We start from the raw sequence: 24,880 nt of genomic DNA, 5'->3' as shown, positions 1-24,880 counted from the left end.
TCTGATCTGAGAGCCTTAGACTGAATTCTGCATTCTCTTCTTGCAATATGTCAGTATAATGATTGTAATAACGGCCTCCATCTCTGAATTGCTGTGCAGCTGAATGACACCGGAAAATTAAAGCACTAGAGACACTATTTGATTGATTCCAACTTCCATTAATTATAAACATTCTTGGGATTGTAAAATGAAAATATTACATTGTAGAAAATGACCAGAGGAAGGCTACAGCATTGGCAACTAGTAGGATTTGTACCCTCCTGGCAGCACATTCAGCCCTGCCTCCATTCTGCCTGGATGTATATCACATCTTCTAGTTATGCTGTTGTATGGCACCTTTTATTTCCCAAGTTTCAGTAAAGCCAAATAAGAAGACTTGAGATGAGGCTTTTAACAGAGGTTTTATTGGCCAAGGAAACCTTCTGGATGGCTCAAGGAATGTTGCCCAGAACCACAGCTTGCAAAGCAAGCAACAAAGATTTTATAGGCATATTCAGATATTTCAGATAGTACATCCCCTCATATCCATACAAGGGAATTTTGGGATGACCCAGGGAAAAGTAAAGGTGGGCCTAAAGAGGTGAATCTAAGTTTAAATACCTAACTTCCTTGGAATTTAGGGCCTCTCTCGTTGCAACTTCTTTGCCTGGTACCGATCTAATTTATGGCTTCAGGCATCTGGCTAATTGCTTCTAAAGGAAATGGGGTGGGGGACTGCTGTGCTCTCTTAGAAGGCAATCAGGCATTCAACAAAGGGATAAGGTGGGGGAAAGAAACGCTGTGCTCTTTACAAAGCAAGTTAATCCTTTGTAAATAAGATAGAGTGCACTATCACATGCATGCCCACACATTATGAGAGAGAGTAAAATTGTGTATCAAAACAATGCCCTTCACTGTCACTGCCTGAAGAAGGAAACACCTTGACCAGACCCCTCCCCTTTAATACCAGCTTGTGAAAGAGATGAGGCCTGAGCAACTTACTCACCTGTAATAATAATGATGGTGGTAATCATAATGATAAAAAAGGGAAGCCATCTCCCTGGAGTCACTCCCTAGTAGCTCTGAGATGTGTGGCCCCATGCCCAAATAATTATAATCTGATGAAATATTGTAAGGCATTTAGCAACTGTGTCATTTAGCATCAGTCTCATTGAATGCTATAGTTAAACTGGTCACAGTTCTGATGGGCACAGTCTGATCTCAGATAGCTTAAGGTGGTAGAAACAACTAACAAAAAGATAATAAAAATTAGAGGCAAATTCCTTGAAATAATTAGCAGGTGCTATCAAGATACCAGGATCCATACAGCAGACTTTGAATGACTGATTATGTGCCATCAAGTCAGTTTTAATTCTTAGCAACCACATAGACTGACTTTCTCCAAGATGAATGCAGCAGGCTAGAATGCTTTAAAAAAAAGTAAACTGAACACAAATTCTGGCCTACAACTCTGAGTTTCTTAGGAGAGAACGTTTTGCTTTTCCAGCAAGCTGGTTCTGATTTACCCCTGACTTCCATAGATTGCAGTTTTCAATCTAAATGTTATGAGCACTTCCTCTTAACTCCTGGTGAGACCCTAGAGATTCCTGGGTCACAAGCTTGGAGCCTGGTGTCACCTCCAGTCCAGAGACACTTAGTTCTCTGTCTTATCACTCCGTCTATCTAGAGTTCTTACCTCCTCCTTTTTGCCCCCAGACATTTTCTTGGCTTCAAATTGCATTTCCCTCACTTCTAATCCTTAGGTTCAGCTTCACTTCAAGCATTGCTTAGCTCTCTGTTTCCAGTCTCTGTTCTGATTACATCATTCAGGAGGCTCCTTCTTTCTCCTTGGTTCCCTCCCGAGTGATCAACACCCATTTCCCAGCTACAGCTCTCCTCTTTATCTCAGAACCAAGTATTGTTGTTGTTTTCCAGCAAGGGTGGGTCCGAGAAGAATTTGTTGGGCAAGCCCAGACAAGCTTCTTCCTTCCCCCTGAAGGCATGGGTTTTGCAGTCAACATGGACATTGTGCGAGCTATGGTAGCCAAAATTCAGAAAGACACTGGTAGCACCTTTCAAGACTAACAATTTTATTTAAGACATAAGCTTTTATAAAACAAAGCTACAGCTTACAAAACTTATACCTTCAAATGTTAGTCTCAAATGGTGCTGCAGTCAGCATAAACTCTCTCGCCTGTCTGCTCAGTCATCTGGGATGTAGGAACTGGGTGAACATGGATTTCATGTATGTACAATGAAGACTTGGGGGAGTGGCTGAATGCATGTCGGAGAGGAAGGCTTTGCCCATCCACTACATAAAAAATTAGTATTTTGGTAAAGTAATATTCCAGTGGCATCTCATGCTTTAAAAAGCTTCTGAGTCATTAGAGGCTTTAATAATTAGAAATGAGATTAGAAATGGGATGCTGAGAATAGTGGACTTGCATCATTATTTTCTCTTAAATCAATCTTCATGATTTCACACACAAAAAAATCCTCGAAAATAGTCTCAGAAACTAATGGTTTGATAATGGCTGTTTTTGACAATTTAAGTATACGCTGAAATGAATACATCACAACATATCACTCTCATATCTCTGACAGTAGAAAGATTATGTTGAATTTTGGTGATGTAGAGGCCTACCAGTGAAATATAAAATCACAGCAATGACTTTCTGTCTATCTATCTATCATCAGTCACCTACTAAATGGTACAAGGTTAGAGTCCTTCTAATTCCTGGTACAGTTAGATATATCAGAATGTATTTGGGCAAATGGTACTTTCTACGCCATAACTGGAGTGATGCTACTTGAGCATTCAGCTGCCATATTCACTTTTCCTTTAAAAGCCAGAAACAATTATTTCATGCATTGAGCATAGGAAAAAAGAATTGTGAAACAAAAGATACTGGTGTGAACTTATTCACTGAAGTAACTATATGCTGAGAGTTCTTTTAAAACTTCTATAAATCATTGGGCCTTTTCTTTATATCACACAGAGTCTGATGATTAGAAGAACTAAGCTAGTTAAGTACTAGATATGGAACATCTTCCATTCATGTTACATTCCTCTAATAAAAAAAACAATCCCACAAAGCTTTGGTCAAAGAACCAGGTGAAGGAAGAAAGCTATTTTTAGCTTAGTTGTGCTTTTCTAAGTTATTTAAGTGTTCAGCTATCAAGCCAAACTGATCCCTTTTTGATAGAATAACCATGGGAAAGCAGTAAACATAGTATACGCAGGCTTCAGCAGAGCATTTGACAAATGCTAGTAGGGAAGGTAACAAAATGTGACCTGGACTACACTCCATTAGATGGATGGAGAACTGGTCGACACTTGTATGTAACAAATGGACGTCAGTGGCTGTGTCAAGTGGGAAGGCATGTCAAGTGGTATACCACAGGCTTCAGTTCTAGCCTCTGTGCTGTTCAGTGTTGTTTATAAATGACCTGGATGGGGTGCTGGAAAATTAGAAAATTATCACAATTATCAGATTTGCAGATGATAAAAAGATAGAGGAGGGGGATAGAAAATAACCTTACAGCATAGGACAAGAGGAGATGCAGGAGAATCTTGACAAACTGTCAGGTCTACGATGTTCAAACCCCAATGCAGAAAAATCTCGTGAAACCCAAAGTAGGTTCAGAAAATATTTCATTTATTGGATTGTACATGCAGCTCTAAGCAAAGCATTGCTAAAACTAAAGCCCACGTATTTTCCCCTTGTGCTCCCCCCTCATTCTAGGCGCCAACTTTGATTCTCACAGCAGTGCGACCTTGTACATTCTTAACCCCAATAACACTTCGTCTTCCTGGCCTTCGATATTGCACCGGCTCTGTCTTCTTTCACTCCCTGCCCTCCGTTGAGAATGACAGAAACAAAGTAAGCAAAACAGGCATTTACTACACTAATAAAACAGGCCTCTAGTTGATTAATATTTTGATTGCTGCAGGTTCTGACACACGCATGTACCTGCTGGCTGCTCTGTAAAGAAGCTGTGCTTTTTCTGTTGTTTGCACCCTAAACACTCAGGCTCAGAAAATATGTGTGAGTTAAAGGAGGCATTAAGGAGGGTGTTTGGTGTAGTGATTAAGGCACTGGGCTAGAAACTGGAAGACAGTGAGTTCTAGTCCTGCCTTAGGCACGAAGTCAGCTGGGTGGCCTTGGGCCAGTCACACTCTCTCAGCCCTAAGAAGAAGGCAATGGCAAGCCACTTCCAAAAAGCCTTGCCAAGAAAACTGCTGGGACTCATCCAGGCAGTCACCAAGATTCAACACTGACTCAACAAAAAAGAAAAGAAAAGAAAAGAAAAGAAGATGTGACCACATGTCACTGCAACTATGATACCAGACACTAAATACATTCAATTCAGTCCCTCTTCTCCAGAATGTAAAGATGCTACTTAATGATGAAATTGCTTGTGATTCTAGCTTGTCTAATAAGTGAGTCAGAATTTGAAAAGAAGAAACAAGGCTAAACAAGGAAGCTATGGTTCTGCTAACTGCTGTACTAGAATTTCTGAGAATTGATTTTCATACTTACCTGCTGATAGCCTTAAAAACACTTCATGTCAATCATTTAGAAAATGCAGAAATGCCTAACTCTGATACACAAGAGTTCTGCTTAATTGTGGGCAAATACTTGCCTTCCGTTTTCTGGAAAGCCCCCCACTCTTCTCCATTATTTCATACTAATAATCTTTATATTTTTCTAATTCTGTACATGCATAGCCTTGTTTTTCGAACATGACATATTAGTAGCATGTCTTCAGTCTGCAAGAAACTCCCCCTTCTGGAAGTACCAGACTGGCAGAACGATACTAAGAAACAGATTTCTGAGTTACGGTTTCTACAAAATTTGAAAATGTTTGATTATATGACCAGTGATTTGTATCCCAGCAACAGTGCCACTTCCAGCAAGCTGGCAGAGTTTCACTATGTGACATGAGATTTTGGAGTCTATCTGCAAGTAGACAATTTACATAAAAGTCGCCAGAAGCACATGGAATTCTTGTATCCACAAGGCCACTGTGGTGCTATGGATGTCCCTGTGGAAGAGGCAATACAGTAGTGTACAGAAGCATGTGGTCCGAGTATAAATTGCAGCTTCCCCACATGGATTAGATTAGAAATATTTATGAGTCAGATATTGAAACTGATGAAGTTATAATGTGTAAATATTTTGTATGCCGTGAAACCATTTCATATTACCTTGTTTTCTAGATAATTAATAAAAAGTTGAATTTTAAAAATGGACATGGTCTGGACATGGACTGATAGACTGCCTTTGGGTCCAGGTCTGGAGCAGCTGGCTTAGAGGAGGGGACCTATACTAAGGTTCAGGTTTCCCTTCTTCTGTCATGGTCTACCCAGAGCCTTCTACCATATGCAGCCCTTCTACTTTCTAAGTTCTATACTTTCTACCATATGTACCCCTGCCCCTTTGCTTTCAACTTATCTTTGTGAAACTGGATTTTCAGCATAACAAAACTCAGTATCCAAATTTGGAAAAATATTATGACAACTCTAGGACTTCAACAAATGTTCTATAAACAATGATAAAATACAGTGTTGAAAAGTTAGGGAACACTGCTTTAGGATTTCTCTTCATAACATTTTGCAACTTAGTTTATTGAAGTATTGAGGCTGGTCTTTTCATTCCACAACTTTGCAACCACCCTGACCTTCCCTTTGTTTCCCAATCTGAAAAAATAAAAAGTTCCCTTAACTGATGTTTGGGAGGCCATAAACCCTTTACAGTTATATAGTAAAACAGAAGGGGCCCATATACCCTCAGCCACTTCATAACTCTTGTATGTGCTGAATCCTTAATCACAGGTATTCATTTTACCAAAGCATTCATTTCCTTCAGGAAAAAGATAAAAATAATGTCTTTGCATTCAAATTGGGTGAAAATAGTAAAAAAAAAAAAAAAAGTGAGAAAAAATGCACAGTATTGTTCATTCAGAGACATTTTAGAATTCTCTCTCATCCTCACTCCTAGTCCTTTTGTAGCTATAGACTCAGCATATCAATAAATGGCATTTTACTATGCAAACACTAATTTTTCCCAACATCATTTAATAAAGCTGAAAAATCTTTTTTTAAAATTCAGGTAGAATCTATATCTAGTAATATCCAAGTAGGAATGATATTGAATGAATGCATATAATCAGAATGAAGCAATTTCTATGGATCTGAAATATGCAGACATGAATCATTCAAGATACCACTGAACTTCAAAGAATTAACCCACAGAGCAATAACTATTTGTTTTTCCAAAATGTTATTTTAATCTGTCAGATAATATACCTGTACTACTTACTTCTCAGAAATATTTGTCCAAAATGTTTCTCACCACTAGCAGATAAAGCTGGTAACAATTTCTATGTTTTCTGTGCTTTTTAATTTGTTCTCCATCCTCAGTGTTTTGAGTGTACATAAATGTTCCTGTTCTTCAGAATAAATGGGACAGAAAAAATATTATTATTTTGGGGAGCTACACAATTACACCTTTAAGGTTAATGATACGTGCAATTAAAAAGCAACTAATTATATGAGAATTGTCACTTGGGATAAATTGTTCTTTAATGTCTGTACACACATGGATTACTTCAGTGATAAAACAGGAAATCTGTAAGTTGGGGCAATATTTCTTGTTTCTTGTTTTTGTCAAGAACCCTTCTTTGTTGTCCTTGAAAATCACACTAGTACAGGAATAAACAAATTTTGTCAGCTCTTATGTTCTTTGTTGGTATTAATTTAAAAATCTCATTAAATTTTATCCTATGAATTACTGATTACAGATTGTTTATAAGACTATTCATGTTTTTAGGCTATTGGCTGTGATATTTATCCTTTTTTTACTTCATTTGCTTGATTACAACATAGGAGTGTAATAAGAGTAAATAGGTTTCCTTATTTCAAATTATCTTAAATACATTGTGTATACATACTTTCCCCTCTAATTTTAAGAGAATGATGGACTGTTGCATCAGATACATTGCAAAGAATTAAAAAAAACTTTCATCTGACTATGAGGGTGAATAAGGCAATTCTTACCTTCTCAATTATTTAACATTGGTTAAATAATATACTGCTTACATGCATTAATTAGCTGTGAACTATATGATGACCTCAGAACTTTGACATCTACTTTGAGAACATAAATATCTTAACTGTAAACTAATGTCCTCTGGTGCTATTTCAGCATATTTAGTTTTGAACAGTCAATCATGGTTAAGTATGCACTTTTTGTAACTAAATGGTTCTTACCTCCTTGCCCTGAACGTTATATTTACTGTGGAGTTCTTGGTGCTCTCTGGTTGTTTGCTTGCAGACATTTCATTACCCGATTAGGTAACATCATCAGTGCTAGTGAGTGTGGTGTTTGCTCCCTCTTTATATACAGTAGCTTGCCCTGCCAGTATTGGTGGGGGTGTGGTTTTCTCCTTGGTAGTTCCTTGATCAGGGCATTGTTTTCTGCTTGATTGTTTGTCTGGTGTTAATCCCTGCTTATCTGGGTGTAGGCTATGTGAGAGGATGTGTGCTGGCCTGTTTGTTTCATTCTTAGCTTTTCTATTGTCTCTTTTGAATGGTGTGTAGATGTGGTTTATCTCTATGTGTCTATTGATGGCTGATTTGTCTGAATGCCAAGTTTCCAGGAATTCCCTAGCATTTTTGGATTTAGCTTGGTCTAGGACGCTCACAGTTTCCCAGTTGAAACTATGGTTGAGTCTGTCCATGAGTTGGGACAGTGAGATATGTTGCTTCATGAAGTGGCACATTCCACTTCACTGCAACTCTTCAAACAGTGGCTGGATAACATCTATCCAAAATGCTGTGACAGACCCTTTATTGAGCAGGGAATTTGGATTAAATGGCCTCTGAGATACATTCCAGCTCTATGGTTTTATTATCTTGTGAGTTGGTGAAGTCCTGAGACTTAGGACATTTCATAGAATCATAGAGTTGGAAGGGATCTTGGAGGTCTTCTAGTCCAACCCTCTGCCCAGTGCAGGAATCCTTATACCATCCCAGACAAATGGCTGTCTAATCTTTTCTTGCAAACTTCAGGAGGCAGACTGTTCCGTTGTCTAATAGCAATCACAGGCAGGAAATTCCTCCTTTTAAGTTTTGGTTTCTCAGTGTAGAGTTCTTATCTGCTCTGGAGAATAAATCCACACCCTCTTTCTTGTTACTTCTCTTCATGTATTGGAAGATTGGTATTATGTCTCCCCTTAGTCTTCTCTTCTTTAGCCTAAGCATATCAAGTTCATTTAGTTGCTCTTCATAGAATTTAGCTTCAAAGCCCCGTATCATCTTTGTCACTCTTCTATGCACTCTTTCCAGTTCCTCAGCATCCTTTTGATACTGTGGCAACCAGAAGAAGACACAGTGTTCCAGGTGCAGTCTGACCAGTGCAGCTTAGAGAGGCGCTATCCCCATAATCTTGACACTTCCCTCTGTTGATGGCCCCAAACTGCATTGGCTCTTTTGGCAGTCACGACACATTGCTGGCTCATGTTTAATCTGTGGTCTACCAAGACTCCCAAATCCTTCTTGCAAGTACTACTGTTAATCCAAGTACTATCTATCTTGTACCTGTGCATCTTGTTTTTTCTTATAATTGAACAACATTTTATTGGATAGAACACAATGTTCAAGTCCGTCAAGATCCTTTTGAATCTTGAATTTGTCTTCTGGGATGTTAGCAATCCCCCCCTCTACTTGATGTCATACGCAAATTTTATGAGCATCCCTTCTATTCTCTCATCTAAGTCACTTATAAAGTTGTTGAAGAGTACTGGCCCAAGGACAAAACCCTAAGGTATCCCACTGCATACTTTCCACCTTGTGGACATAGACCCATTAAGGACCATGCATTGGCTATGGTTGTTTAGCCAACTACCAATCCATCTGGTATTGGGTCCATCCATCCTACATTGTTCCAGTTTATCAAAAGGAGGCTCTGGTATATTTTATCAAACATTATTTTGATTCTTTGTTTTTCATCCATACCAAGAATCATTTGCAGCACTTTTAGATACATGGTTCTGGGACTAATGGTTTGAAACCACTGGTATAAAGAGATGTTGTGGGGTAGATTCCAATAATTTAAAAGCCTTGACATGCAGATAAATGCACATGGTCTGCATGTGAAAATATGTGAATTTCCCTGTTTTGAGAGCTTGTGCCCTCTTTTCCTTTTTTTAAGGATTACATATAGTTGCACTTCTGCAAGTCTAGAATTCCCTCCCAATTTACTAACATCTCCTATATATGAAGATGGTGCTGTTTTGATATACAGCCATTCACACCTAACACTGTAAACACAAGTAACAAGTGTGATCTGTAACAAAAGGTTGCCCGATCATCCACCTGTTTTAGTCAGTCATCTAATTATTCCCTATGATCTGCCACTTTTTCCCTATGATCTTAGCCTCAACAGTCTGTAGCTGTTGAACATGTACCGTGTTCTTTGGGGGATATTTTTGGAATAATTTTATTAAGAATTATACAAATAAAATTAATAGAAACTACAAAAGATAAAAAACACAATAAATTTTATAAATATATTTTTTAAAGTGCAGAAGAAATAAAAGGAGAAAAAAATAACAACCCCCGCTTTGTCCCCAGCAAGTATAGTTAATGTTAACAGCTTATCACCCTCTCTTACAATACAACCAGCCATTTCTTTATCCCATATCCCACCCCATTCTCTATAAAGAAATCTTTAAAACCCCATCACTCCATCTTAATCAGCAGGAGTCCATTAAGGGTTAAGAAGTAACAACGTAACTATTGCAGACTATATCTAATAAACCCAATTTGAATCCTTCCTTTTACATTCATTTCTCATTTTCTATTTAAACAAATCCTCCCATCTCATTTCTTCAGATAAACAAAACTTCTAAAACATTGTCAGCCAGTCCTAGTCCACATAAGTCCATTAAACATTACCAGAAATAGCAATCCATCTATTTTTAACCTTGATCAAATAAACCGATTTCTCCTTTCTCATAACAATGTTTAATCCCTTGAGATAATATCCAAACATTTTTCTGTTTTCTTTTTATGTTCTTTGTCTCTTCTCACGAAATCGTTGGCAACTTTCCCAAGCCCCTTTTGTAGATCCATTATAAAAAGGTTATCCACATCACTCTTCATATTCTCACTGTCTCTTCTCACAAAATCATTGACAACTTTAACAAGTTCTTTGGGGAATTTTAGTTAATTTCATCCACAACTTCTTCCCTAAAGATTTTGTGTATGTCTTGAAACTTCCATCTTGTTTATAGATCTTGTCATTTTAGCTATATAGTATACAGTATACCAACAAACTTCAAGAACAAAGGAAATTGTGTAATTTGATTTTTTTTTTCAAATATTTATTTCAGCAATTATGTTTCTAGTGTTCATTGTTTCCAAGTAATTCCTGCTATGGAAACATATGGAAAGTGTGCAGCTTTTCTTTGATCAGCCTGAAAGTGATTCATTTATTTCAGTGAGTTATTAACAACAATAACTGCTTTCAGGCAAAGAGCAAGCCAATGCCATCTCATCAGCATATTCTGGGGAACACTTCTCAGACAGCTTTTGTATGCCAGTGTTTATAATTTAGTTGGGCTATATAAGCAGAATAAAATAACTTTTTGTAACTACTTCAGGAGGACTTCATGATCACACAAAAGAATCTTCTGCCCAGGGTAAGCTGCCTCATGGGCACTTCCAATCTCCCCATAGTATAGGACAGATGGGGACTCTGGGAGAAGAGAGGAGACATCTAGTCCATTATTCTGGCAGGGGACAGGCATCACTGGATATAAGTTAGTTGTCAGATTCAGCCAACGCGGCACGGCTAGAGAATTGCTAGTCAAGTTCATCGCTCAGGCGCTAGCCGGGAAAAAGGGGAAGTGAGAAACTGCGAACTAATTACAACCAGGTGTCGCCGCTTGACTCAAACCGCAAGCGGATACTTTGTATCAGTGCCAGCTTGCCTTGAGCGCTACAAACAAAAGGGAGCGCAGCGGATCAGAAGGGAGGCAATCAGTGCATGATTAAGAACACCTGGCTATGCGCACAACAGGAAAACCTAACAAAGACAACAACGACGCCACCAATAGAAAGCAATCAAGAACACAAAAGAACCGGACTGAATCTGCCATTTGAGCTAGGGGAGGATTACTGCGGGTAATCTGTAACCAAGCAACGGGGTTAAGCGTGGGAACGGGGGAGCTATAAATTACAATGTAAAGTGTGCCAAGCCAACCCTGGCTTTGTCTGTACTTACTTATGTTACGCTTGAGTAAACTGCTCTGCTGAACACACGTGTCACGAGAGTTTCTCTGAGATGAACAGGGTAAACCTTACATTAGTGACATACGTTACACCAAAAATGTGTGTTATCTGGGAGAGGTTTAAAAAAGTCAAGATGGCAGCCACAACTGAAGCAGGGGGTGGGGCATTGTGTAGTCCAAGCCACCATCTTAACCTCCCCACTGCCAGGTTCAGCCCAGCATGGTACATGCCATTCCACATAATCAGTTTCAACGCCCCAGGCACAGGCAGCCAAAAGAGGAAGCAACCAAACCACAAGTAAATTACCAACAGGTGGCAATCAACCAAAGGCAGAATTCGAATACATTGTAACTGTGGATTTCCCCAACCGCCGCAGGCAAGCAATCAACAATGGAAACAAGCTCCGCAGCTCGAGCAGCGATTGCCAAACCATTAAGAACAATCACAAGCTCGCCCGCATGAGAACTGCCACACCAGCACAGCAACCACGAACAAAGGACCATGGCTGAACCTGCCATCTAGAAGAGGGGAGGGGGATGCCACAGGCAAGGGAAAACCAAGTACGGGCAGGAGCAGAAGCCAGGAGGGTCTTACGGAGCGTAGGAAAGGAACCCTATATAAACTAATGTAAATGTATCAAACTCAGTTCTGGCTTTGCCTGTAACCGCGTGCATTACACCCGAGTAAACTACTTTCGTCTGAACCTGTGTTTTGCGTGGGTTTCATTCAGCGCTGAATGCATCAACTCTTACACCCACCTGCTCCAACACACAGATGCCCCTAGCCAAAAATGAAGCTAAACCTATTCAAGGCTATATTTGTGGCAATACTTTTCTTGCCTGACAGTAAAAGTACAATAATAACTTAAAGCATTTGTTGTTCTGCTTTCATGATAGCCCAAAATGGGTGTTGTTGATGAGATGAGCAGCACTGAATATTTAATCTCTGAGCTGCAGTCTGGAATGATGCAATGACTTCAGATATTCCTTGTAATTCAGACCTTAAATAGTACAAGATACTCATCACAATGGAACCGAAATCTTACTTATGGTACTTGCTTACTAATACATAATTAGGTTACTAGTGGAGCAGTTCCACATAGTGTTGGGGTTCAAAATGACAACTTTCAGTTTTACCCAATATCTTTTTTATAGTAAGTTTATTTTTATATAATATTTTATTAAAATTGTACATAAATAAAAGCTAATTAAAAGAGAACTAAAAAAAGATATACAAACAAAAAAGAAAAAAGAGAAAAAGAAAGACAGAAAGAGAGAAAAGAAAAAGACATGAAAAGCAACTTCCCCCTCCCTCCAAGCAAGTATAAAATTTACAGTAACTTAAGACCTTCTCTGTTATTACAAAAAACCCCATCTTCTTCCCATTTGTCATCCTCTAATAATAGCCAACTTATGAAAAAGTCATCAATCAACTTCCTAGGGAGTAATGGCAGATTGAGGATGGCTCCGTTTTTGCGGAGCTGATAGCCACTGCAGTTAAGAGGAGCCAGTGAAGGATCTGGATCTTTGGAGACATCTCTGGACAAAGGAGATGATTGGATCACCCACAAGTACTCCTTACAGAGGCTTTCTGTGAGTTGAGCACTCTGGGAATCACAGGAAACATCAAGCCCAAGCCGCGGCTCAGAGCCTTCAAAAGGCTTGATTTGCATACACTTCCTCTTTTAATTGACAAAGGAAACTACCTATTAACAGTTTATTTGGAATTAAAAACCTTCTGAAAGACAAGTTGCTGCATACCAGGAGAATTTCCTTTTATCCTTGAAGAAAGAAGATTTAAGTTTAAAAATTAAAAATAAAAAAAAAACTTTAATTTTTGAAACAGCAAAAGGGAGTTTAGAATCTTGACTGTGGACAGTTAAGGATCCAGATGGATTTAAAATAATAGTTTTTAGAGACTGCTTTAAATTTTATAAAAATACAGCTGAAGATTTTGGAATTAACTGTAACAAACCTTAATGAGGGAAAGCTTTTACTCTGAAAAGAAAAAAAAAGATAAGACTGGGCTTTCAAGGTTAAGTAGAGGGAACCAGAGAGCAATTAAAGGAGAAGATATTAACATAATGGAGGAACATTACCTTATTATAGAAGAATTTAAGTTGGTTTGGAAACAATGTGTTCAGGACTTATTTTTAAAACTTTTTGATACTCCTAAAGCGGAGTTAACAGAGGTTATAGAAGAAGAAAATATTTTATTGGATAAAACAGAGGTGAGGATGATCTGAAGAGGGATCTTAAAATGGACTTTAAAAAACTGTCAGACTATAAATGAGATATGGAAGACACAGAAGAAGATGTTGTGGATTTGAAAAGGGAGTTAAAAATGTTTGACTATAAGAGTGTCATGGAGAAAGAAGCTTCATGGGACCTACAAGTTATGTTAGATGATGTTTTAACAATTAAAGGGGATATCAGATTATAAATCAGAAGAGTGATTCTGAGAGCCATTTTATTTTGGATTCACAGAAGGAAAATATGAAAACAGGAAGAAAATGATAAGAGATTATTATGTGGGACTTATGTTTGAAGAAGCGACTAAAGATCGAGCCTCTTAAAAAGAAGAAAAAAGGAGTTCAAAGTGGACTTATTTCATCAGGGTTAAATTGTATAAATTGTGATTATGGGTTGTTCCCATTGGAATCTTTTATCCTGGAAGAGGATTTAAAGATATTTTAATATGGAGATAAACTTTCTATGTTCTATTTGTTAGAGAAAGTTATAGGCTTGAGGGTAAAAAGGGTCTAAGATACATATGTTACTATTGTTGGTATTTTTATGGCTATGGGGATAAATCTTTTATATTTTACTTATTAGAGAATTATAGTTAAAATGCATGATGGATTTATGCATTACTTTAAAATATATGGGTTATTATTACTGGTACTCTTACTGCTTTTACTGTGTAAAATTAATTTTATAGTAATTTTATTTAAAATTACAATTAAAAAGATAAAAACTAATGCTAACTAAAAGATAAAAGAGTAAAAAGAAAATATAAAAAGTGCAGAAAAGAAAAATAGAAAAGAAAAAGAAACAATATAGTAAAGAAAAAGAAAAGAAATATATAAAGAAATGACTTCCCACCCCTTTTCTACATGCATTATGACATCACACACACATACAAATGAAGAACTTGTACCGTGATGGCACAACAATGCTTTTCATCAACAAAAGCAGAGGATCTTCTAGTAACTGGAGCTGAAGGCAAATTGTTATATGCCAATTATAATTCTGTATTTTTGGTACCAACAGTATAGTGATGTATCAAGTTATTCAGCTACCTGAAATAAGTCTCATATACAGTACTTCCTACAGGCTCTAATGTTACAATTTTGTAGTCATTAGAGTTTCACCTGTTGTATATATATACAGAATTTCCTATGAACAGCAGACTTTAATATAAAAGGATTATAACAAGATTAAATACTTTAGTTTTATTTGAAGCCAGATACTGATTGTCTGCTAATTAAAGCTTTTCAGGTCCACATGCCAATAAAATCAATAGTCTACGTGGGTTTAGGACCTTTGGAATATTCATTTATTTTGGTCAGGAACCCAACTGGAACAACTTATATTTTGGAACTGGGTATTATGGCAGAAGAATCTCCATTTTAATTCAAAATACACCTGAGGCAAGAATCAGCTCAGTAATAAGAGACAATATGTCATTACAGATTCATCCTGCACTGCTTGAAATCATGAGATAAATTGTGACTCATTAATCATAATCCGTATAAGCAATTCTCTCCTGGCTAAAGTATTCTTATTCTTAATTTGTAGCTCCACATGACTTGCGTAATGAGGCTACTTCTATGGACACATTATTGGTTCAAAGTAATAAATTTAAGGTCTGTCCTGAACTACTGATCTGAAGCTTATTCTAGGAATAAATCTGCTTCTTTACCAATTTTAGGAAAAACAAAAATCAGAGCTTTATATAAACATAGAATTAGAGGGGACCTCAGAGTTCATGTTTGGTGTGGAAACTCCTAAACCACAGATGAACAGTCTCTGTTTAAAGACATACCACTTTATGAGGCAAACTGTTCCACTGATAACCAGCTCTTACCATTAGAAAATTCTTCATATCTTCTCTCAAAGAAAAAAAAAATCCTTGGGTATTGTATCATGCCTGTGCAGGTGCTCACTAACATGCTGCTTGATAATCTCTTCAAAGATGTCAGGTGGCCAGGATTGTACTTTCCTGTAGGGTCCTGCTTCTTCCTCCTCTTGAAGCAGGCATATTTGCACTCTAGAGACTACCTTGTAACCCTAACACTATCTCCTCTTTCCATTTCCTATAGAGTACAAGTATGTGTATATCCATGCTGGCCTCTTTAGATTTTTCTCTTTTTTTCCTTCTTACAGGAATTGCTTGTGATTACAGCTTCAGTTTCTCATTATGTAGGATTTCCCTCCTTCCAGGACTCTTTTCTCCTTCAGGATTTCAAGCCATTGGATCTGACCTGCTTTCCCTTGGAGTTCATTAAAATCTACTCTTCTGAAGTCCTGTATTCAGTTTATCCTCCACTAGATAGCACAAATTCATTTGATCATTTTCCCCAGTACCAGGTACCTTCACTTCTTCAGGCAATGAGGATTCTGTCTAGGATAGCAGACTCCTTTGTTCTTTATTCCTTATTCATTCATTTATTTATTTATTATTTCAAGGGGGGGGGGGAAATACTGTAAATAAAGTGTAGACTATAAGATTAAAATATAAACTCTAGAACCCAAATTTGGGATGTGGCACAATTCCATGAATAGAACTGTAGTCCAGAAATTATTTCCAAATAAGATTGAATTGTACGTCAGATTTCCTTTTTAGATATGAAGTTACTCTAGGCATCAAAGCATATCCCCACGGTTTAATTAACCATTCTACGATAGGATGGATCAGAGATCTTTTCCAATAAAAAGGGTATAAAATCCTTGCAGTTCTTATCACATATAATGTCAGTTCAGTGTATTGTGAAGAAATGTGTGGTTTAGTGAAGTTTAGAAAATATATCTCAGGTTGAAATGGAATTATGACTTTCAAAATGTGTTCCTTTCTACAGTGAATTAATTTCCAATGCTATTGAGCTGTGCAACTTTGCCACCATGTATGGAAGAAAGATCCAATCTCTTCATTTCTTTTCCAACATTTTGCAGAAAAGGAATTACTCATTTTAACAATCATGACTGGAGTAATATATTGTAAAATATCTTATACCTCTCTAAGTATAATATTCGAAGTAAATTTAATATTTTTTTTCCACTGAAATTCTGTCTGTTCCACCTCTGTTTGACTGCTTTCAAATTTTGCATCCATTTAATCATACAATGTTTGGCTTGTTCAGGTTCTGAATCATATTTCATAGATTTTAAATTGTGCCTAGTAAAATGTTCAGTATTATGAATTATAAGTTTTCAGTTTCAGTCATATTTCTCAATATTTCTCCTTGTTTCCATAATTCTCTTGTTGCTGTTCTGCTTATTTATGAGTATTGGAACCAACTGAGTGTGGAAGAGCTCTGAGTAGCAAAAGATCTTAATTTTGTCCTGTTAATGATAAAATGATCAGGCATTTAATTTGGCAAACTCCATCCAGCATCCCTGTTTAGGATGACCAGGTCTCTGTTGGATAGGGATAGGCCACTGGATCATCCACAGGACTGCTGTGAAGAATATTCTGGCTATTTGGTGGATGAGTTGCTCAGATCTGCTCTGATTTTGACTTCAACTTGGCAGGCCCAGCCAAGGTGCCAGGAGCACAGTCTGGTTGTACAATTTGGGATAAGTTCACATCAGTGACTCTCAAGGAAGCTTGTTAGTTGATACACAAATTACTTTTCATCAACATCTGAGTTTTGTTGACAGGCTAATAAAAACCATCATTGTTGTTAAAGAGACTCTAGGCTGAGTTCATGCTATTTGAGCCTTCCTGACCAACTCTGCATCCAAACTCTCATGCAAAAATTCCCTGTTTGCTTGCTTGGTTTTGAGCTTCTAGAAACTGCATCTTTGGGTGAGACTATCTAGATTGGAAGAAGAAGGAAAGGGAGAAGAAAACTGGGTAATGCTAGATTTCTTAATAATAAAAGCACAGTCACCTAGGGAGTTGACCTTGAGGGACAAGCCAGTCTTGCATCCATGCAAAACTAGAATGGATATAGGGATGGCTTTGTCAATGGGTTTTTAAAATCTAACAGAAAGATTGGAGATGCTACAGTGAGTTTACCACTATCCAGAAGTCCTACTGAACAGTTTACTGCATTTGATGTACTGATATACTGAGGTTGAATATGCAAAACAGGGCTGGAATTCCACTGATATACTGTTCATCTTGCAGTTTAATAATCTTGTAGCATCTCTATACAAGGTCCTGTCCCTTTTCTACATGTATCACAGTATGCACATGCCCAAAGGATATGTGACACTTTGATGCTGTTTTTGTCATTTAGACAGAAGCTCCAAGATCCTGCGGATACCACTGTCTGCATCCTATTGTCTTGAAGGCCTGAGAAGTTTTCTTGGCAATACTGCTGCTTATATGGAAGTCCCCCTCCTGAGTGCTTAGGTCTTCTTTAAATTTAAATTTATTTAAATTTATTTTATTTAATAAAATTTAAATAAATAAATCTTTTTAATAAAATTTAATAAATTAAATTATTTAAATTAAATTTAAATTTATCTGGTTTACACAGCAGTTGAATAATTTTTCTTCCTTTACAATAGCTTTGTCTCTATTATTGTTTCATTTTATTTACTAACTGCTCTGGATTTCCTGCAGCTTTTTATTTGTAAATGTATTTTCATGATTATTGTTGTCTATTTGTAAGCTGCTCTGAGCACATTTTTAGGGAAGAAAAGCGCCATGTGAGAGCTCTTGGGCTACAGTTAGTGCAAACGTGTCCAGCAGTGCCTCCAGCAATAAAATACATAATTTAAGTACTGCTACAGTGTCCAGCTTTACTAGTAATGAAACATTGCTTTTCCATAATTAGTTGGAAGAGGAATTAAAATAGAGTATATTATGTAGCAAGTTTCTTCCCATGGCCAAGAGTCTTCTGTAATAGTCACTCACAGAGAAGTCACATTCCTTAAATAACCTTTCCTGTGTTAATTAATTCTAAGGTGGGGGGGGGGGGGTTCCTGCATGGCTGAAGAATTGCTGATGAGTTGCTTCCCTAATGGCTTGTATTAATCAACTTCTGTTCTCAGATGGAGGTGTGAGTTGTTTCCCAGCATTATTTTTTCCTTTAGATCTTTTGTAATAAAATGTCACTATTTCTCTATCCAAATTAAATAAATGAAAGCGATTTCCTTTGCAGAAGGTGACAAAGGGCAGTTCATCACTAATATCTCATCTGTGCTGAATGAAAGCAAGAAAATGCCAGCAGCTGCAAACAGAAAACATGCAATTAAATGTGTGGATATGACAAGTGTGGGCAGAGTGGAGAAGTTAATGGCAGCTTGTATTTTTTTAACACAGCCACATCATCTTGGCATTCAAAATACTACAGAAAGCATAGCAGGAATACATCTATAGTCCTATAGTATTCAGGAGAAACTATTTTCTTCAAGCTCAGAGAAGTTCTAGGCAGAATCCCTGGACAGAAATCCCCTAGAAGATTTCTAAGGGAGCTTCTAAAAACAGATACTGAAAGTACAATTGCATAGCAATCCAATGAGAAAAATGCTGGGGGGCAGCTTAGGAAATCAGTGTGATTTAGGAAGCTTTCGAATGAGCTAAGAGTAAAGTGCACATGTATGGAAAATGGAAGATGGTATAATTATCATAAAGTATACCAGTAAGTATTGCCTAGGGCCTGGTTACTTGAGGGACTGTCTGTCTCCCATGGAATCTGCCCAGTCGCTCCAATCTGGCAGGGTCCTTTGATTAAACAAGGCCATCTATCAGGACCCTGGAAGTGTACCTCCTCCGTAGCAGTGCCTGCCCTCTGGAAGGAGATTCCCCCCAAGATCCCCAGGGCTGGCTCTTCCCGCTCTCCCCAGCACCCAGAAGGTGAACAAATTTCTTTAATTCCATCCCAAATAACAAGGCCTTAATCAAAGACTATAACTTTTGAAATCAAAAGTTGTCAACAGAAACTCTATACTTACATGACTTATTATGTCATAGTTTCTAAAGAGAAAATTGCTCATTGGTTTCTAGTTTTTTTTTTTCTTAGACTGACATTGGAACTAGATTAACTTTGAGACTTTGAGTTCTGTAAGACAGCTATATATTTAAGTTAACTGAGAGTTACAGTTTCAATATTAAACAATCAATTATTTCAAAGAAAACAAAGAGAAAAAAGATCCAAAGATAAAATGACATTTAAAATATCAACAATGTAAACAATGCCCAAAGAGATTCATATAGTATATACATATTAATTCAATGCCATCCAAAACTTTGCAACATTAAATACAACAAACATTTTTTATCTGACAAAAGAAAGTCAATATAACGTCAGCTGTAAAGAGAAGAATCTTTGTTGAAATGGCAAAGTATGGGATGTCATATAACTACCCCATTGACACTTAGGAAGTTTCATTTATTCCCTGATGTGCTCCAAGCTCAGACTAATTTCACTTTGGTATTAATTACTAAAAGCCTTTTTTTCTGATAATTTCCTAGCCTGGGTAAATTCTAAAATATATAGACAATAACAAAGAGACCACTTCACTAAAGCTGCTTGAGACCATGAAGACTGAAATAGGAGAGACAGGACAAGAGGGATCAGCCATATGGGGAAATAATGTCATTAATCCCATAAAATTAAATATTAGCAGTCACTCTTACATCAGTCTTCAGATGACCAATGTCTCATCTCAGGATTATGTTGGATAAACTTTTAGCTGTTCAAATGTTGTTCTTGATTTGCACTATATACTGTAATTGGGACAGTAGTAGTGGTTTACTGTCCCCCTGAAGAGGGTGAAAAGAAATGAGGCAATGTGGAGGTTTAATTTATTTTATTCATTTATTCTCTTTATAATGTTAGATATAGCCCAAGAATTTAATTATTTTAAAGCACCTTCATAGGGGCTCTTTTTTAAACTTTAACTGATCTAATTCCAGGCATAATCCTGATGGGAGTCTATTCCACTATTCCAGAGTCGGATGAGAAAAAGCTCTTAATCATGATGTGGCTATTGTACTAAGGACCCATCTCTGAGCCAAACAGCAAATGAGCTAAGGATCTAACAGCAAATAATTTCAGAGCTGCAGGAATGCACTGTCTTTCGATTCAGTATCTGTTTTCCTATTATGGATAAGATTAGTCTCCTCCAGTTCAAAAACAGTTACCAACCTAACCAGTCTCCTAGATTTATGAGATTAGTTAATGACTGTCATTGTGTAAACTAAGTGTTTGTAATATATTTGTTACAAGTTGGAATTATTTTCTCCAGCCAATATTAAACCATGGTTTTGATTTAGAGATTGTTGCCAAACTTAGTTTGTCTCCTGGAATGAGTTCAAATGTTCACACAAAGCATAAATTGGTTTTGTACCATCAGATCAACGTTGATTCTTAATCACACAGAGGGATGTTTTCCAGGATGATCTGTCCCCTTTCAGATCTTACAACGATGCACTCATCACTGCTATAATCAAATCCATTCAGTTTGCTGCTGGTTCTATTCTCTCTCCCCTCCTTTTTAACATTTACTGTACATGAAACCCCTGGAGGAGGTCATCCACCAATTTAAGGTTCACTATCATGTATACTGATGATATCTAATTATATGTTTCAACCCTGGGCCAGCCAAATGAGGCCATCAAGATTCTGTCCCAGTACCTGGAGGCTGGATGGGTTTAGATGGGCTGGGTGGGTTTGGATCTCTGACTCAATCCTACCAAGATCCAGTGGCTGTGGGTGTTTGGGCCAAAGATCCAATCTTTGACATTGGATGGGGTAGCACTTTCCCCTTCAAGGTTGGTGCTCAATCTGGGGGTCTTCCTGGACTCACAACTCCTTCTTGAAGAGCAGGTGGCAGCTGTGGCCAAGAAGGCCTTTGTACAACTCCATCCATATTTTTTCATTGTGCATCTTCACCTTGAATTACTAGATTTTGCACATTGTTTGCATTTGATGTAGCAAGTAGTATCAGCATAACACAAGTTATGCTTCCTCAATATATATTAATTTGAGCCTCCCTCAGTATATTTTCAAGTTAAGCCTCCCTCAATATATATTCAGCATATAGGTTAAATAAATAAGGGGAGAGTATACAGCTTTGTCTTAATTCTTGCCAACCTGGAGCCATGTTCTGTCCATACTGTGCCTTTCTGACCTGTGTATAGGTTTTGCATGAGGACAATGAGATGTTCTGGGGTTCCCATTTTTCTAAGCACGTTCCACAGCTGGAGACTATTGTTGCAATCAAAAGCCCTTCTATAATCAATGAAGCACATACTGGATTCTTTTTGGTATTCAAAGCACCGAGAGGCAAAACAAATCCTGACTTAGCATTACGTATGTGTAATCAGGCCCTTTGGATCATGCAATAGCTGCTCACGATCAATCAATCAATCAATCAATCAATATCCTTTACATCAATTAATATCCTTTATTACAGTTACTGACCAGAATTTTGTACAGTTTCATGTTGGAAATTACAAGACAAAGAAAAATTGAGAGAGGAGAAATGAAATAGTAAAATGAGCTAAAATATAATATAGTTGCAATTATTAAAATCCTAAGAAAAAGAAGCTAAAAGCTAAATTCTTAAACAACTGGATAATTAGTATAATAAAATGGTTAAAAACTAATATTGAATTTTACTGTTTGAAAAGTAATATATGTATATAATAGTCACAAAATATAGTTATGGTCGCCTTGAGCCTCTGGCCACTGGGCAAGAACTGCCAGTTTTCCAAACATTACAAATTGCTCGAAAATCTAGACAAAGAGGGAGGCAGAGTGGTCATGTGTCTCATTCGGCATAAGCACTTATATGTTTATCTATCTATTTATTTATTTATACGTTTGGCTGCCTGTTCAGAGAGATCCTTCAAATGAGATGTAATTCTTATTTCACTCTCACAGCTTTCCAAGTTGTACCATCAGCCTCTTTCTGCATTATAATAAATCATATCTTTTGAAATAACTATAAGTTTGTTCAAATGTTAAGTAAAAGAGCTTCTGAATAATATTTGTATGCTAAGATTTCTTTTAGGTAAGAAATCCTAGAATCAGACAATTACAAAACAGAAGTATAAGAGTCAACCTGATTTATTGCCCCAAACTGCATATTAAATACCAAATTGGAATCCCTAATGTATTTCTTATAAAGAGCTGATTTCTGAGTGTACTTTAGAGCAGAAATTGACAGGCAGCAGGAGATTAATGATTATTTTATTGTTTTTCAGTTTAAGAACAACCTTTGAGGCATAAATGTCACAGAGGAAAAAGGAATAAACTTTTCCCAGTGTCATTTCTCTGTTTAAAACCCTGCACTTTCTCCAGGGCTATCACATCTGCAGAGGCCCTGATAACTCCTAGATAGGAGGAAAGGGTTAGTTTTCTGGGTATCTTTGATGTAGATGCAGTTGCAGCCCAGATAAAGTAGCTCAACCTTCTCTGAAGTTTTGACTTGTTCTGTTGGCATTTCAGTGTTTTATCTCATGGAGCAAAAAACGGGAAGGGGAATGTCACGTGGGTGAAATGGTCTCTCATTTGAAATGCCAGTGCGTTGGAGGGGTAGGCAAGGTTCAACTCATAATTGCTATTACATTTTAACTGTCTTAGAAAAATGTATTTCAGAATGATAGATTTAGATGAAATTATTTGAACCAGAGTAATATCCTAATTTGATGTGGAATACACTAAAGAATTAAGGGGACGCGATGGCGCAGCGGCTTAATGACGCTGAAAGTTGCCGGCCAGAAATGGTCGACGCTTCAGCGGTTCGAGTCCAGCCTTCGCGTTAGCAGGGTGAGCTCCTGTTTCCTCCCCAGTTCCTGTCAACCCAACAGTTCAAAAACTCACATGAGTAGATAAATGGGGACTCTCACTCCGGTGGGAGGAAAAATGCTGGTGGCGCCTTGCAAAAGGAGTCAGGAGCAGTTGCCGGTAAGCGCGAAACCGCGCTTGCCCGAAAAGGGCGCGAAGCAACGGAAACCCCGCCTCCTGCGCTCGCCAGCTGGGCTATCCTTCTGGTCTTTCAATGCTTTTCTATTGTTTTTAGTGTTGATATGCCTTATTTTTAATGATAATTTAACGATGATTTTTAGTGGCAAAGTCACCAAAAACCACTAAAGGAAGAAATGTTTTAAAAATTGCATCCACGGCTTAATGTATTTTCTTAACTCTTTTAGGAACTTCTATTACATCACAATGCTGAGGGACCCTGTGTCACGTTACTTGAGTGAATGGAAGCATGTCCAAAGAGGTGCAACATGGAAGACATCCCTCCACATGTGTGATGGCAGAAGTCCCACACCAGAGGAGTTGCCTATGTGCTACCTAGGAGAAGACTGGTCTGGAGTCTCTTTACAGGAATTTATGGACTGTAACCACAATCTGGCTAACAACCGCCAGGTGCGCATGTTGGCAGACCTCAGCCTGGTTGGATGCTATAATCTGACCTTTATGAATGAGGGCAAAAGAAATATGATCCTTCTCCAAAGTGCCAAGACCAATCTGAAGAACATGGCTTTCTTTGGGCTCACAGAATTTCAGAGAAAAACTCAGTATCTCTTTGAGAGGACATTTAACCTGGAGTTCATTTCCCCTTTCACTCAATATAATATTACTCGCGCCTCTAATGTGGATATCAGTGAATCAGTACACAAGCGCATAGAAGACCTCAACTTCCTGGATATGCAGCTCTATGAATATGCTAAAGATCTATTTTTGCAGCGCTTTCAGTTTGCTAAGCAAGAGGAGCATGAACAAAATCACCAGAAGCAATGGGAGGAGCAAAATATATTGCATGAGCAGAAAGTTCGTGAATGGCAAAAGGCAGGAGAAGTTAAAGAAATAGCTGTTACTGAGGATTATAATAGTCAGGTGGAACGGTGGTGAATAGTCCTTACGTGCACATATAGAAAATGCACAGAGATATATTTTATTCAGACATTATTACTTTGCTGAACAGAATGATTTAATAATGAATTGACAAATGGAACTTTAATAAATGAAATGAAGATTCTTCAACATTTTATTTATTATTAATTAATTAACTTTATATCCAATTTCCCACCAAATGATCCACTCAAAATACAAATAATGTTTTTTTTACTTAAAACTTGAAAATTAAAAATCCATCAAATAACTATACATCTAAATTAAGGACACCCATCAGATTAAAACCTAATTCAAATCTGTATCTATCATTTATCTTTTTTAAAAAATAATTTTATTAAGATTTTTGAGAAGAACAATAAAAGATAATACAAAGTAAAAGGAAAAAGGAAAAAAAGGCAAAAAATCCCCCCTTTTAAGAAAGCAACTTTCCACTCTCATCATGACAAATATAAACAAATTCATAATTTCTTCAACCCTCTTAATTAACAAATATCTGCATCCCATAACCCATCTCTTAGTAGTAAACAAACCAAATAAGTAACATATCCAAT

At 37.4% G+C, this 24,880-nt stretch overlaps 1 protein-coding gene across 1 annotated transcript in view; it reads left to right on the top strand.

Moving 5' to 3' along the window:
- The window catches only part of HS6ST3 (heparan sulfate 6-O-sulfotransferase 3), a 74,506-nt gene extending 50,180 nt beyond the window's left edge, over positions 1-24,326 (top strand). Inside the window, exons 2-3 of the mRNA XM_088136618.1 lie at positions 19,931-19,935; positions 23,618-24,326. Coding sequence (XP_087992744.1) covers positions 19,931-19,935; positions 23,618-24,326 — 714 coding nt within the window. The remainder of the gene's footprint in view (positions 1-19,930; positions 19,936-23,617) is intronic.
- The last annotated feature ends 554 nt before the right edge of the window (positions 24,327-24,880 follow it).

Source organism: Python bivittatus, unplaced genomic scaffold (assembly GCF_059951505.1).
Source record: "Python bivittatus isolate LINGU-HERP-01145 unplaced genomic scaffold, Pbiv_v1 ctg000060_np1212, whole genome shotgun sequence".
Lineage (NCBI taxonomy): Eukaryota > Metazoa > Chordata > Lepidosauria > Squamata > Pythonidae > Python > Python bivittatus.
This window is presented reverse-complemented; position numbering and strand designations above follow the sequence as displayed.